This window comes from Rissa tridactyla, chromosome W (genome assembly GCF_028500815.1).
Source record: "Rissa tridactyla isolate bRisTri1 chromosome W, bRisTri1.patW.cur.20221130, whole genome shotgun sequence".
Lineage (NCBI taxonomy): Eukaryota > Metazoa > Chordata > Aves > Charadriiformes > Laridae > Rissa > Rissa tridactyla.
The window spans coordinates 14,155,793-14,170,512 of NC_071496.1; the positions used below are offsets into that span (position 1 = coordinate 14,155,793).

Sequence of the window (14,720 nt, forward strand, 5' to 3'; positions counted from 1 at the left end):
TGAGGCCAGGTGACATAAGTCCTGCAGTTCTGCCAGGTGGTGCCCTGGAAATAGCGAGGAGTCCAACTCCCATCATGCTCTTGAACACTGTTGAGTTGGGAGCGAAGTATTGCAGATGAGCCCAACCAAGCTTTGTGATTTAACTGCCTTCCTTTTCTTTCAGCCTTTCTTTCTGTCTTGAAGAAGTCCAACGATGAGTAGATGGATGAAATGGATAGAAAATCCTATGGTTTAGGAAGTTTAATACACTGTACTCATCAACTATTATGTTTCTGTATAGAGGACGGTTATGTTAGGTGAAGGCTGAGATGAAAACTGACACCTTGGACTGTGTCTGTGCAGCCTGTTTTCCTTCTGGTAATGATAGAAATGGGGAGGTCTGTCCCTATGGCTTTAATAGCCATGATTGTGGTGATCTAATTCAGGAAACTTTTAAGTGTTGGAGTGGTCAGGCAAAACCCCCCTGTGAATTGTTTGGCAAATCTGACACACCCTTAAGATCTCTCAAGAGTCCAGAGGTACTTGCTCTATATTCTTATCAGAAAATATTTTCCCTTGCAGTGTGAGACTGCATTGCATATCAAGACTGATCTTTCCTGGGAACTTTATCATTTACCTTAAGGAAAAAATAATGGCTAATATGGGGTAATCCTGGGACAGCTTTAACTTTGCAGAAGTACAGCATAAGGTTTTTTTATTGAAAAAGGAGGAATGGTTATATTCTAAATCTCCTACCTGCCACCTTAATGCTCAGTAGGATTCAGACTGAGGCAATGTATATTGCATTATGATATCAAAATATAGATTTTTTTAAATTATTTTTATTTTTGAAGGTTTCTAGGAATGGATTGGACAAAAAATTTTAAATAGTTTATGTATGCCATGCATTTTGGTATCTGGTTGGATGAGCTGACCTCCCAAGCTCAAATTCATAGTAATCGGTGTGAACTGACAGTTCTGTAATTCACCTACTACTACAATGCAGCCAAGAGTGCTGCTCTCAATTTGTAGACTTGAACAGAAAATATGGTTTGCATGACTAATATGCTTATCTGGATATGCTATCTCTTGCAACAAAAATTACAAATATATGGACTGATTTTTATTAAATATCAAAATGTTTTTCTGCTTATATGATTATTTCTCAAAATAATGGAGTACTTTGACCATGTTTCCAATAGAAATAATCTTTACCTTCTTCCCCCACCTTAATTTCAATGAAAAATTTCTAAGTTTCTCATTTTGCACCTTCCACAAAGCTTCCTAGGGGCTTTTTACCCCCCTTCTTTTTTCTTGCATTTTCAGCCTTGTAGGAAATGTTCCCTTTCAATGTAAGTTGAAACCTATGCTTTTTGGAAAAGAGAAGCCAGTCTTGTTTTAAAATAGGGTATTCTCTGTGATGCCTGGTAAATCACTGCACTGCAGCTGAGAATTTAGGTTGACAGGATGCAGCCTGGCACACAGGACTGAGGGGAAATCCTGGATCATCAGGATCTGTTCCCTATTATTGCAGACAACCGCATCACATAATCCCTTTCATAAGTTTATCGAGCCTCATCTTTAAACTAATTAGGTCATTTGCTCTCACTGTCCTTGTTGGAAAGCAGTTCCAGAGCATCACTCCTCTGATGTTTAGAAACCTTTTTCTAATTCCCAAATCAAATTTATTCATGGTCAATTTATACTTATTTGTCCTTGTGCAACATTGTCCTTTATTTTAAATACTTCTTCTTTTCTCCTTGATATTTACTGTGGGGATACTGAGGGGATACCTTGATGGATATTGAGGAAGGTCATCCTCCCCCTCTACTCTGCCCTGGTGAGGCCACATCTGGAGTACTGTGTCCAGTTCTGGGCTCCTTGGTTCAAGAAGGACAGGGAACTGCTGGAGAGGGTACAGCAAAGGGCTACCAAGATGATTAGGGGATTGTAACACCTCTCTTATAAAGAACGGATGAAGGATTTGTGTCTCTTCAGTCTGGAAAAATCCCTTAATTACAGTTATTTCCAGTATGCATCATCTTCATCTCCCATTATATATAACAAGCATATACTTGAGGTAACCGGGAGGTTAGAGGTGGCAGGTGGAATCTGATGCTGTGAACATGCAACCTTGAAGCTAATAGCTTGCACCTGAGATGGTTGTGCATGATTCTTACACCTGATATAGAGGATAGGCCCTTCCAAAGCTTTATTCCTCTCCTGTATGCTAGGTCAAATGAATGTCTTGTCATTGATGGTAGACCCTAAGATAACTAATTTTAAATAGCTAAATTTGAGTTAGATGACCAGTGCTTTTTAGCTGGTCAGAACTACTTATCTGGTTTAAAGTAGCTGAGAGTCAACTGATTCACTGAAGTGATAAGCGCTGAGATGTCAAGTGAAAAGACTCTGTTTTCATTTGTCCTGGGATGAACTGAGTACTGGTGGGGTGAAATAATTCTTGGTTTCCATAATTATTCTGTTCAGCTCAGAATGTGTCCCCTGACTGTTTTGCCTCCCAGGCTTGTGCAAAATCTTCAGGAGACTTACTGTGGGGTTGAAGTTGCCGTAAGTGTGATCATTATCAATCTGTATTCCATGCAATTATTATTTACATTATTGAATTCCCTGGAGGAATTTTTTTTTCTTTCCCCATCTCAAGCTCTTGTTTTTTGTGTCCCCCTTCTCTTTAACAACCTTGTTTCCCAGGAGACCACTTGATACATCCTCATGTTTCCAAGAGACTGCAGTTCAATAGGTTGAAAGTTAATTGCCAGCTGGGAGTTTTCAGATGTTTATGCACAAGCCCAAAGAGCTGTCCACTGGTAGCAAATGAACAGCTGGAAAGACACAATCTGAACAAAGCATCTTTTAGCTGATTGACATATGTCTGGAAAACTTGGCATGTTTGAGAGAAATGGAATTGAAATTAGGAACAGCTAGGAGCAAGTCCTTCATTATCAATAATTAGTCAATTAGATTTTTTGTTCAAATTCAGATATAATTCTCAAGCACTTTACTCAGTCATTATCACCCATACAAGTAGATGACAGAAATAATGTATAGCCTTCAGTCTATCTTTCCTTAAGAGATATGTTCAGAAATATTCATTATACTGTTGAGCACAGGCTGTTCCAGGAACCTGCATGGTGCAAATGATTTGTAATGGAATATGAAGCCTTTCACCCAGAAGTCAGATTCACATCCAGCCTAAACAGCTGATGGCGAGTGAGCTGTTAAGTTGAGCTACTTAAGAGTTTATTATCAAAATGGGTTTTTTTCAGTGAAATAAGTGGTTCTGTACACAATCAAAATTTCAATGGGGAAAATTTATTGTTCTGAAATTATTTTCCGTCTGGGAAATCAAAATGAAAAAAATAATTTTTATCACCAGTTTGACTTTTTTCTGTAAAACCCAATATAGCTGCTTCATATGACATTATTTCAAGACTCGGTTGTTTAGGGGTTTGTATCCTGTAGTGTTAACCTGAGTGTTCAGTGCTCTGTTCTTTAAGCAACATTCTCCTGGAAGGAAGAATCCTTTGGAGGGGTCATATGGATGCACGTTGAAAGAGGTAGCCTAGGAAAAGTAACACCTGAAAGAGGTGCTACAGTTGTAATTCCATTAAGCATCACAATACAAAGGACAGATCAAGTATTTTGATGGTTCTAAGGGCAGGGAGAAATCTTATTACCTTTCGTCCTAATGCATAAGGAGTTGAAATATGGAAATTCTTGCAGGATGGAATAATAGATGTGTATTGTTTTATCACAAGCCATATGTTAATGTTTTTGAAAAATACTACTATAGCTGATGCTGGGTTTGTGCCTTATAGAGCAATCTCATGATAACTACAGGGATGACAAAAAACCCCATGAACTGGCCTTTTCAAGTTCAGATTTGAGGCCTATTTTGAACATTAGGACCTACTTTATTCCAGCTGGCCATTACTGGGATGGAACTTCTTACCGTCTCTAAGCAATCAGGATTTACTTAAAGTAAATGAGGTATTATTTTTCCTAAATAAATTACTTTTTGCCCAACAAGAGTGGGATAGAGTGTAATTCACATGCAAGACATTTTTAAAGAGCAAGGGAAAAATAAATACCTCCACAAACTTTTTTTTGTCCCTGAAAAACATGGGTTTTCTTTGTCTGACCATAGGAGAGACTAGATATCATCTTTTCCATTTCAAAGTCTTTCTGTCCTTAACACCTTGTTTGGGAAATCGGTGATGTTTGGATGCATTCTACTAAGGAGTTTCTGGGAGTTTAGTACTTATACTACTTTCACAAACTTGTTTGGAGAGGACTTAACGGAGGTTTCTCCTTGATGAGAACTTGCCCCCCCCCACTTTATGTGGATTTTGGAAGGAAACTTTGCTCCTTGAGAGAGTAGTCTTCTGTCTACTCAGTCTGAATTAGTCATGATATGATAGGAGTTGCAGGACTTTGTTACTCTGAACTGTCGTCATGGCCATCATAACAAGGAGAAAAATATAGCTATCATTATGGGAGCTTTACACTGTATGGGTTTTCTCTATAACAGTGCACTATGGTGTGCCTAATGAGACTGTATCAGCCACTCCACGTCTCCTACTAAAGGGAGACTTTCTTATTGTGTCTAGTCAAGAGAGAGCTCTCAGCCTGTGATTTAGCACTAAAATTAAATTTAAGCATAGTTTTCCATTTGATTATCAATCTATGGGTGACTTTTAAGGAACCTTTACATTACTTCTACTAGCTGTAAACTCTCTGCCACAGTTTCTTCCTCTTCTCTGGTAGATGTAGAATAACTGAAAACTCATCCATTTAAAGTTAGAGGGTAACAAATCCAAATAATTCCAATTAGAGTATGCAAACTTTTGCTGTTGTTCAGTTCTCCTTACTTGTCAACTTCTGCTTCTGAGTCTCAACTATTGAGACATAATAAATGTGTTTGGCTTGAATAAACTGAAAGGATCAAGACCTTCAGAAAGCAATATAGGGTAAGAAATAGGGCAAAAATTGGGCTTTTTTTTTCCATGTCAAATTGGAACATTCATCCAGCTTGTAACTTCATTGTGAGAGGAGTATGGTGACTTCCACAAGACAATCTTTAAGAAAATATATATGTATGTTTATAGAAAAAAAATAATCTCCCTAGTCTCTTGTGCATACTAATCTATTAAAAACATTGTAAAGAAGAAAAGAACAATTGTGTATTTCTTCAGTAATATTGTCTAAGGAACCAACATGGATAAAACAGTGAACATTGTATGGACAAAAAGATCACAGTGGTGATCAGAGCTGAAAAAAAGTTCATAGTCTACTGTTTACTCACCTGTTGCATACTTTTTTATATGCATGGGGAGAAGGTGGGTGGGTCAAGATGAGGTTATGGGACACGTTTGTTTCTTTGGCAGTCTCTCTGTATTTGTGTTGCTCTTGGAATATGCCCACAGTTTGATGGACATGCTGCCTAAACCTTGAAAGATATGATACCTCCATTTCAAGGAGCTGGCGAGGTTGCAGACATTCTGTAGTAACTTCAAAGAAAATGCCCTCTGCACAACAAGCACTTCTTTTGCTGCAGGAACTGGCAGGTTTTCAGTATACTGCAGTAAGAAAGAATAATCTTATCGCATCAGGCACACAAACAACTGGTGCTAGACATTGCAACATTGACCAGTTTTACCAGAAGGCAAGCATGGAGGTGGGGAGAGAAGGCAGAGCAGGGTTTTTGCTCTGCCCTACCATGACAGGGCTTTAGCCTTTGTAGTTGATAAGAAACTTTTTGGAAGAATCAAAGACATGATCCATTGGAGCATCTCTGAAGTTCTAATGATCTGTAAAGCAACATGGATGTTGTGGATTGATTGTTTGGGCTTTGCTGTGATTAACTTTGTATGCCTGGCTGGAAGCCAACGAGCCCTTGAAGCAGCAAGTGCAGGGTGGTGGCTTTCTGGTGTGATGCAAACAGGCAGACTAATTGTGGATGCAAGTCAGGCTAAACAATAGGCATAGTCCTCTGCAGTAGGAAGTCCCGAGTCCTTGAACGCCCTTTACTTGAAGTACTTGGTACAAAAGAAGGGCATGAGACCTTCAGTGTGATATGGCAGTAAGGGGCTTGTTCCCAGTGCTGCTCCTGGAGTAGGAGTGCGATCTCATGCCCTACCTTGTCACCATGTGGGTTCTTTGAGATCCCTAATCCTGTACAGCCCTCTGTATCTGACACTTAAGCATTGTATTCAAACAAAAATAAACACTCATAGCCACACTGTTGCTCACTTTTCATCAGGGCTCAGAGGAAGCGATGATAGCTTCATTTCTTGACTCTACTACTAACCTACTAAGGGGAGATTTTTATGATTGTTTTACTGGGAATGGGGTGATGATGGGAAAGTGGTTTGCTCTATGTCTCAATGTTGAACAGATCCCCTCTGAAGCACTACTCTTACTGAGGGTTTGCTTTTTTTTTTACAGGCTGTGCCTTCCTAACATACTGCGAAAGGGAATCTGCTCTAAAGGCCCAGAGTGCACTGCATGAACAGAAGACACTGCCAGGGGTGAGTCCAGATTGATAACTTTTTTTAAAAAAAAAATAATCTAAAATGGGTTACATATGGAGTTCACGTCTTGGGTTTGAAAGCATAATGTCTCCGGTTGCTTGGATGATTCGCTATTTGAATTGTGCTAATTATATCAAGATACCACCAACCCACCCAAATGGTTTCCATGCACAAAACAAAAAACTTTTTGCTCTTATCGAGAGTCAGGAAAACAGTAATTAACTGCTTATGGGCTGGATTCTACCAGCCTTACTCAGCTGAGGAAAGGCTTTAGGATTTTGACCACTACAATGAAATACTAGAAGTGCTCACCAGGTGCTACCTCTTACTATTTTTCTTCTCTGAAGCAAGGTGTGGCAGGAAGAAATCAAGAAACAGATCACATTATTGAGTTATCACATAATGAAAACATATTCCTGATGACAAAGTGGTTTGATTCAGTTACTTTAGTATTCAAGCAGCTGTAGCAGATTGGAAAGGCGGTGAGACAAGGAGAAAAGAGAGAGGAGAGACGAACACAAGATAATGAGGAAAATTATTCACATGAGCAACATCTAAGGTTCAGACAACACAAGCAGAACTAAAAATAGAATCAGCATTATGTGGGGAAGACCTGCCCTGCTGGGATGGGTTTCCAGTTTATCAATAACCGGGAGGGAGAGAGAGAGACTATTTAGATTCAGCCAGGGTACATGGATTGGAAACAGTTGAGTGCAGCACTCCTGTGGCTAGAATAGGGCTGGTTTCACGATGAGACGAAAGTCAGTGATCAAATAATTAAAAGTGGGATCCTGAGGGTTCCAAGTTGCATCTAAACTGAGAGGAAATTGATCCAGAAGTATGCCTTTATTGGTGTTGAATGACTGAGTCCTGCATACCCATAACCTACCTTTCCACAAAACTTAAGACACATCACTTGCTCTATGTTTCTGAAGAAAGCGTTGATTCTGCTGTGCTTGTTTCCATCATCCTGGGTCTATTTACCTATCTCTATGCCACCTTGCCAGTATGGAGATGCCCACGCACTTGTTCATCTGCATCTATCTTTGCTTTAAAGGCCATACCTTATGTAAATATATACATACTTCATTCCCTAAAAATACATTTCTGTCAGCTGACAACTCCCTCTGTATTATTTTTTTCTAGAAACTCATTAGCCGCAGATTGAAAGTAACTTGAGTCTTGTTGGGGTTTAGCTTTTTCCTTTTTATTTTTCCTCCCCCCCCCCAGGTGATGTCTTCTTTTTACTTCTCTCTCCTCTGAAGGATAGAACTGGATGTACAAAAAATGAAAATATTTTGAGTAGGGATGTTTCAGGTAACATTTTACCTGAAATTTTCTGAAATATGCTTCAAATCAAATATGTATTTATCAAAGCTAGAGATACGCTTGCGATGAATAGGGTGTTGTGTATTTAAAAGATACTAATTGGATTTCCAATTGTTTTCACTGAGGCTATTTGCTCTCCTCATTAGAAGCCAGACCACTCACTTGCATATAGAGCTCATATCTTCTCTATGGGGTTAAAATCTCATGCTTTGAGGAAAGGAGGGGACAAGAGAGGGAGAGGAAACAATATGCACTTTCCATTTGCTAAAAACCCCTGTAGTTTGACAGTGCCGTTCTATTCACCAGATGAGATGAAACACCTGGGTCCTATCTGCTTGGTAAACATTAAAGTTCCATTTCACTAGTTAAAGATTGTCTTCTCTATCCCTATACAGCAGCCTCTAGAATACAAAGTAAACTCTTTCTGCCACCCAGTCCAAAGAGTTTTGGAGGAAAAGGACATAGTGCAAGCATTCTGACAGAACCAGTGTGTTGGATGCATGCTGTTATCTCAGCTGAGACTGGTGACATGCAAAATGGGAACAAGGCTTCTCAGTTGTGTTTGAGATCTGGTGGCAATTGAAAAATGGTGTTCAGAAAACAAATTATAAAGGTAGCATTGTCTGGTCTTTCTAATTTGACACCTTTGGGCTCTCAAAGGATGATTTCTGATTTCCAAGTTATTCAACAAAAGCTTTTGCTGGACCTTCATTTGCTTTATGTTATTCAATGTCAACTTTTCTCTCTGATGTGTCTGCCATAGGAGGATCAATCTAATTTTATGTACAACTGTAAAGATGAATGATAGTAGAAAGGATTCAGGCAAGTACAAGCTGAATAAATTATAAAGGGAAAATGATGACAGGACTGGGGGTCCCAAGAGACAGTGATATGATAACGGAAACTAAAGATGAATTTATGATGGATGTAGTTAGCATGTACTGAGGCTGTTAATTCTTCAGGGTAGTTTTACAACTTCTTGTGATTGGAGCAATCAAAGTATTTAATTTTAAAGAGATGCTGTATATTTTCACTTGTCTGTTCTGCATATTTGTATGTATGGCTTCATTTATATGCATAGCAGTAAACTCCCATAGGCTAGTCAAGCTTACCTCCCATCAAAGGGCCCCTATTCTCAAACCATAATGCCACTGTTTATGCATAAATAAATAGATAATGTGTAATGATTTGAGGGATCTCAGCAAAAAAGGAAAGTTTCCGTTTTCATAGAACACAGCAATCGAATCTTTTCAGATCCTGCAAGTAGCTGAGCAACTTCAGCTACCTTCAAAGCCAAGCCTAGGGACTGAGTTAGCTCACAGATCCCTGATGAAAAATTATATATAACAAGTTTCAGGTAGGTCAAATTTTGGGCTTAAGCTACTTTAAGAGCAGCTGATGCAGCATCATAAAGTTAGAAGTAAATCTGATCTCGGAGCAGTTCTTGATTGCATTTCATTCATACTCTTATTTCTATCTCTTGTTCCTTATTATTAAGGATATTTGCATGAAAATGATCTTTTTTCCTTCCTCTGAAAGTGTCATGGTTTTGGCCACACAATGATGTCATCAATGTATTGCAGGTGTTCTGGAGCTCCACCCTTCTCCAGTGCAGTCTGGATCAGTCCATGGCAAATAGTAGGGCTGTGTTTCCACCCCTGGGGCAGTCAGTTCCAGGTGTACTGGACACCCCTCCAGGTGAAAGCAAACTGTGGCCTGCACTCTGCTGCTAAAGGAATAGAGGAAAAGGCATTAGCAATGTCAATTGTAGCATACCACTGGGCTGCCTTTGACTCCAGTTCATACTGCAGTCCCAGCATGTCTGGCACAGCAGCACTCAGTGGTGGTGTGACCTCATTCAGGCCACGATAGTCTACTGTTAGCCACCAATCTCCATCAGACTTTCACACTGGCCATCTAGGGCAGTTAAAGGGTGAGCGAGTCTTGCTGATCACTCCTTGGGTCTCCAACTGATGAATCAGGTTCTGGATGGGAATCAGGGAATCTTGGTTAGTGTGATACTGTCATCAATGCACTGTGGCAGTAGCAATTGGCACCTGCTGTTCTTTAACCTTCAGCAGTCCCACCACAGAAGGGTCATCTGAAAGGCCAAGTAAGGTAGGCAGCTGTGTAATGTCCTCAGTCTCTACAGCTGCTATACCAAAAGCCCACTGATACCCTTTTGGGTCTTTGAAATACCCTCTCTTGAGGTAGCCTATGCCAAGGATGCATGGAGCATCTGGGCCAGTCACAATGGGATGCTTCTCCCATTTATTCCCAGTTAGACTCGCTTTGTCCTCTTGAGACCCACCTGACACTCCAGAAACAGTGACAGATTCTGTCCCTTTATGATTCAATGGCAATAGGGTACACTGTGCACCAGTGTCCACCAGGGCTTTATACTTCTGTGGCTCTAGTGTGCCAGGCCATCAAATCCACACAGTCCAATAAACTTGGTTACCCCTCTCCTCCTCCTGGCTGGAGGCAGGGCACCTCTAATGTCTATAATTAGTAGATGAGTTTCTACCTGGACTGGAGAACCACCCCCTGCGGACTGGAGCAGCAGTCCTCCTGGAATAATTTGTTCTTCTATCTGCACTACCTTGCAACTCACTTACTCGTGCCTGTAGGGCCGAGGTAGGTCTTTTATCCCATTTACTCATGTCCTCTCCATAGTCACAGAGGCAAAATCACAGGATATTTCGTAGTGTGTTCTGTTTCCTCTGAGTTGGTCTCGTTAGGAGGGGGTCTTCTCCTAACGGCTGCAACACGGGTCCATGCAGGGGAAGAATAGGATCTCTCCTTCATCCTAGATAGTTTATCAAACAGTTTATCAAACAGTTTCTCATTTTTCTCAATCATTTTCTCAGTTTTATCAGTCAATCTTTCCACAGCTGCTACAGTGAGGGGATGAGAAAGACTGTCTTCATACTGTCACATTCTGTTAGCCACTCCACTTCATTTACAGTTAGTGAATCATCATCAACTCCTCCCCAAATCAGTACTGACAAGGTATGGGAATACATTGGTGGTGCACTCTGTACAAACTTTCGCAACATAAGTCGTCTACATGGCATTTCATCAGGATCTACATTCACTTCCCAGTCACCATAAATCACCTCTTTCACAGCCATTTCTCTCAGGTACTTAATACCTTTCTCTATGCTGGTCCATTTACTCAGGCGGCATTCAATATCATCCTTAAAAGGATATCTGCCTTTTACGGCTGATATGAGTCGCCTCCCGAGACTGAGAGTCTGTGACTTTTTCCCAAGAGCTTTATCTATACCACCCTCTCTGGCCAGATTTCCCAACTGCCTAGCTTCGCTACCATCTAACTCCATGCTATCAGCCCCATTATCCCAGCATCGGAGCAACCAGGAGACAAGTGTCTCACCATCATTCCGGGTAAAATCCTTTCTCATATTTCACAGATCCTTCATAGAGAAGAATTTAATGATCACCTCTGTATCTGATTCCTCTTCCTGGGCTGACACAGGAGCCTCTCCCCTATCGTCTTTAGAAGAACTCTTTCCTCGATCTTCATCAGAAGAGTCCTCCCCCCTGCTATCTGGCCTTACTTGGTCTTTGTCACAATGGACAGAGGAACTTACTGACCTCTTCTTTTTCCTTCTGGTCACCGGGGCAACTTGTACTGGTGCCGATGGAGTTCGAGTAGTGCATATCGTACAGCACCTACTCTTGCACCAAAACTTAAAGAGAAACCACGCCTGCACCCCATGCCGGAAAATCGACACCAAAAGCATGATTTTAGGAATGTAACTGTCATTCACGGTACCCAAAGGAGATCCCTCTCCTGGCTCTGATGGTGACAATTTGGCATAGGAAGTAAAGGGTGAAGTAAACATATCCATGGTAAAATTCAAAGTATAATTAGTGTAAGTAGTAACAGAATCCATTACGTAATGCCCAAGGTATGAAGGTAAAGAAGCTATACATTCAATCACAGCCTGGATCAGAATGAAACACAGCAGCAAAATAGCACGTTTGAACCACCGCATACAGACAGAAAGAGCAAGCAAGCAATACAAAATGTAAGGCCAGCTAAGCATTGTCGTATCAATTAACTTTAAAGTAATCACTACAAAGAGACGATACAATAATCTGTTTAACAACAACATGATGTGAGCTGTCTGTTTCAATCTCTGAGCAAGCTGGAATTCAAACTATTCAGACCATCTATCAGAACTCTGGTAGGGCCACAGTCAGGCCCCACGTTGGGCGCCAATAAATCTGTCGTGGTTTTGGACGGATTGGCCGATCAGAATGACAGATGGCCCTCCCCTCCATCTCTCCAAAGAGAGGAGAGGAAGAGATAAGGAGATTTACGAGTTCAGAAAAAGAACTAAACTACTTTAATGAAAATAATAATAAATAAGGAAATAATAAATAATAATAAAATTTTTAAAAAGTATACAATATATACAAAACCGTATCCAGCTCCCAGGATGACGATCGCGTCACCAGCAGGCACAGGAAAAGTCCCAGACTGGAGTTAGCAACAGACAGGAGCAGGATTCCGAATCTGGAGTCAGGAATGCTTGGATCGGGATCAAAGGCAGATGAACAGACAGGGCCCTCCTTGGACGTTGGCCATTGAAGAAAGAGACTTGACCCTTTGATCCCTCAGCTTTTACACTGAGTGTGATGCAGATGGGATGGAATACTCTGTTGGTCAGTTTTGGGTCACCTGTCCCATCTGCTCCTCCCTGCGGGTGGGACCCCTCTACGCTTCTCCGCTTCTGACCCTCTAATGGGGCAAAACAGCTAAGTTAGCTGACCTTGGTTGTTATAGCAATAAGTATAAGCAAGAGCCTCTCTGCATACCATTACTTGGTATAATCAGGTCTTATCACTCTGAGAGTGAACAGTTTCTGAACAATATGCTGTTAATTTCAGACTTTAGTCAGTTAGAAGAGGCCCAGCTAAAAAGTAAAATTACAAAACAGAAAATTGGTTCTGTTTTACCTCAAACCAGGACAGAAAGGTTTTCTCTTGTATGTGAGTAATGCTTACTCTGGCCTACATTTGTGAATGCCGTGGGTTTGATTCTGACTTCATTTACACAAGTGTAAATCAGCAGTGATCTGATTAAATCAAGGGATTTATATGGCGTAGGAAAGAGCAGACTCGGCTATATTTGTCACTGCTGAAATGATATCATTGTGAACAGTACCATAGCTCTCAATGAGGAAACATATTTCTACCAAGAATCTTTGCTTCTGATTATCTGATCTCACAAAATGCTGAGCATCCCCGACACCTGCTGGACCATTCAGTAGCTCCCACGGGCTTTTTACTAGAGTGAGGTCCCAGCTCCAAACTGTAGGAATTAAAGATGGTTGGTGTCTTGGTGTTTCAACAGTGTTAGCCATTAGATACTAACAAACCCTAAACACTGGGGTTTCCAGTTGCATCGCCCTACTAATTCAAGTGATGATGGGATATGCCCAGGAATAACTTGCAAGCAGTAAACCTCCACTTCTCATCCTGTGTTCTCAGCCACAAAGAGATAGAGGAAGAGAAGAAGATGTACCCTTTAACAGTTAATTTACTTTTCATCTGTTCAGTCATGTGGATGATATTGTGTGACATCACCTAATCCAGGGGTCATTGTTCATAGGCTACCCTTTCCATAAACACCCACTTCCCATATTTGCACTATATAGTAATGGAGAAGCATATGCTGATTGTGATCAACAAGGCCAACGTAAGCTTTCAATAAAGCACTTATATGAAGATGCTGTATAATTATATGATTTGGACTTCCACTTGTGGCAATATGCCCACCTATAGCAGTTTTCTGTTTACCAGGTTTACCAGTGGCAGCTGTACTACTCATATCTTGCATTGGTGTAAGCTGTCTGCCTTGTGTTTCTTCATGCAGTGTATACATGTCTTTAAATACTTCAGATAGTGAGACAAAAGTAATATTAGTTTTTTTAAAGTACAAAAGTTGAAGACCATACACAAGAGTATGTATATCTGTCACCAAAATTATTATCATTGAAACCCAGAGAGGTGTGTCTCGGTCTAGTATAATGTATAATAGCATGTATAATTGCATGGATAGAATAAAGGAATCATAGAATCATAGAATCTTCATGGTTGGAAAGGACCTTTGAGATGATCGAGTCCAACCATACACACACAAAAAAAACCCCTACAATCTCTGCCACTAGAGCATGCCCTGAAGTGCCACATCTAGACGTTTCTTAAATACCTCTAGGGATGGTGACTCAACCACCTCCCTGGGCAGGCTGTTCCAGTGCCTGACCACTCTTTCAGTAAAGTAATTCTTCCCAATATCTAATCTAAACCTCCCCTGCCACAACTTCAGACCATTTCCTCTGGTCCTGTCATTATTCACCTGGGAGAAGAGGCCAACACCCACCTCTCTCCAACCTCCTTTCAGGTAGTTGTAGAGGGCAATGAGGTCTCCCCTCAGCCTCCTCTTCTCCAAGCTACACATGCCCAGCTCCCTCAGCCTCTCCTCATATGACTTGGTCTCCAGACCCCTCACCAGCCTGGTAGCTCTCCTCTGGACATGCTCCAGCACCTCAATGTCCCTCTTGTACAGAGGGGCCCAGAACTGAACGCAGTACTCGAGGTGAGGCCTCACCAGTGCCGAGTACAGAGGCACGATCACTTCCCTACGAAGTAGGGAATAATAGCAACGAAAACACAAAACTACACTTGAATGCTGTGGAGCAACTACATTCCATAACTGTAATTCCTGGGGGGTGATTATACACTAAGGACTTGAATCTTGCCTGAAACATTATTTCTGTTAGTGCTATTTATGCTATTTAGGTTGGGACCATCTACACATGTTGA

The 14,720-nt window shown here is 40.9% G+C and overlaps 1 protein-coding gene across 34 annotated transcripts in view; it reads left to right on the forward strand.

The window, feature by feature from the left end:
- LOC128902031 (CUGBP Elav-like family member 4) overlaps positions 1-14,720 on the forward strand; it is a 684,112-nt gene that overhangs the window by 78,198 nt on the left and 591,194 nt on the right. For all 34 annotated transcript variants that reach the window (XM_054184357.1, XM_054184356.1, XM_054184335.1 and 31 more), the window contains one exon: positions 6,448-6,530. In XM_054184357.1, the coding sequence (XP_054040332.1) occupies positions 6,448-6,530 (83 nt within the window). The remainder of the gene's footprint in view (positions 1-6,447; positions 6,531-14,720) is intronic.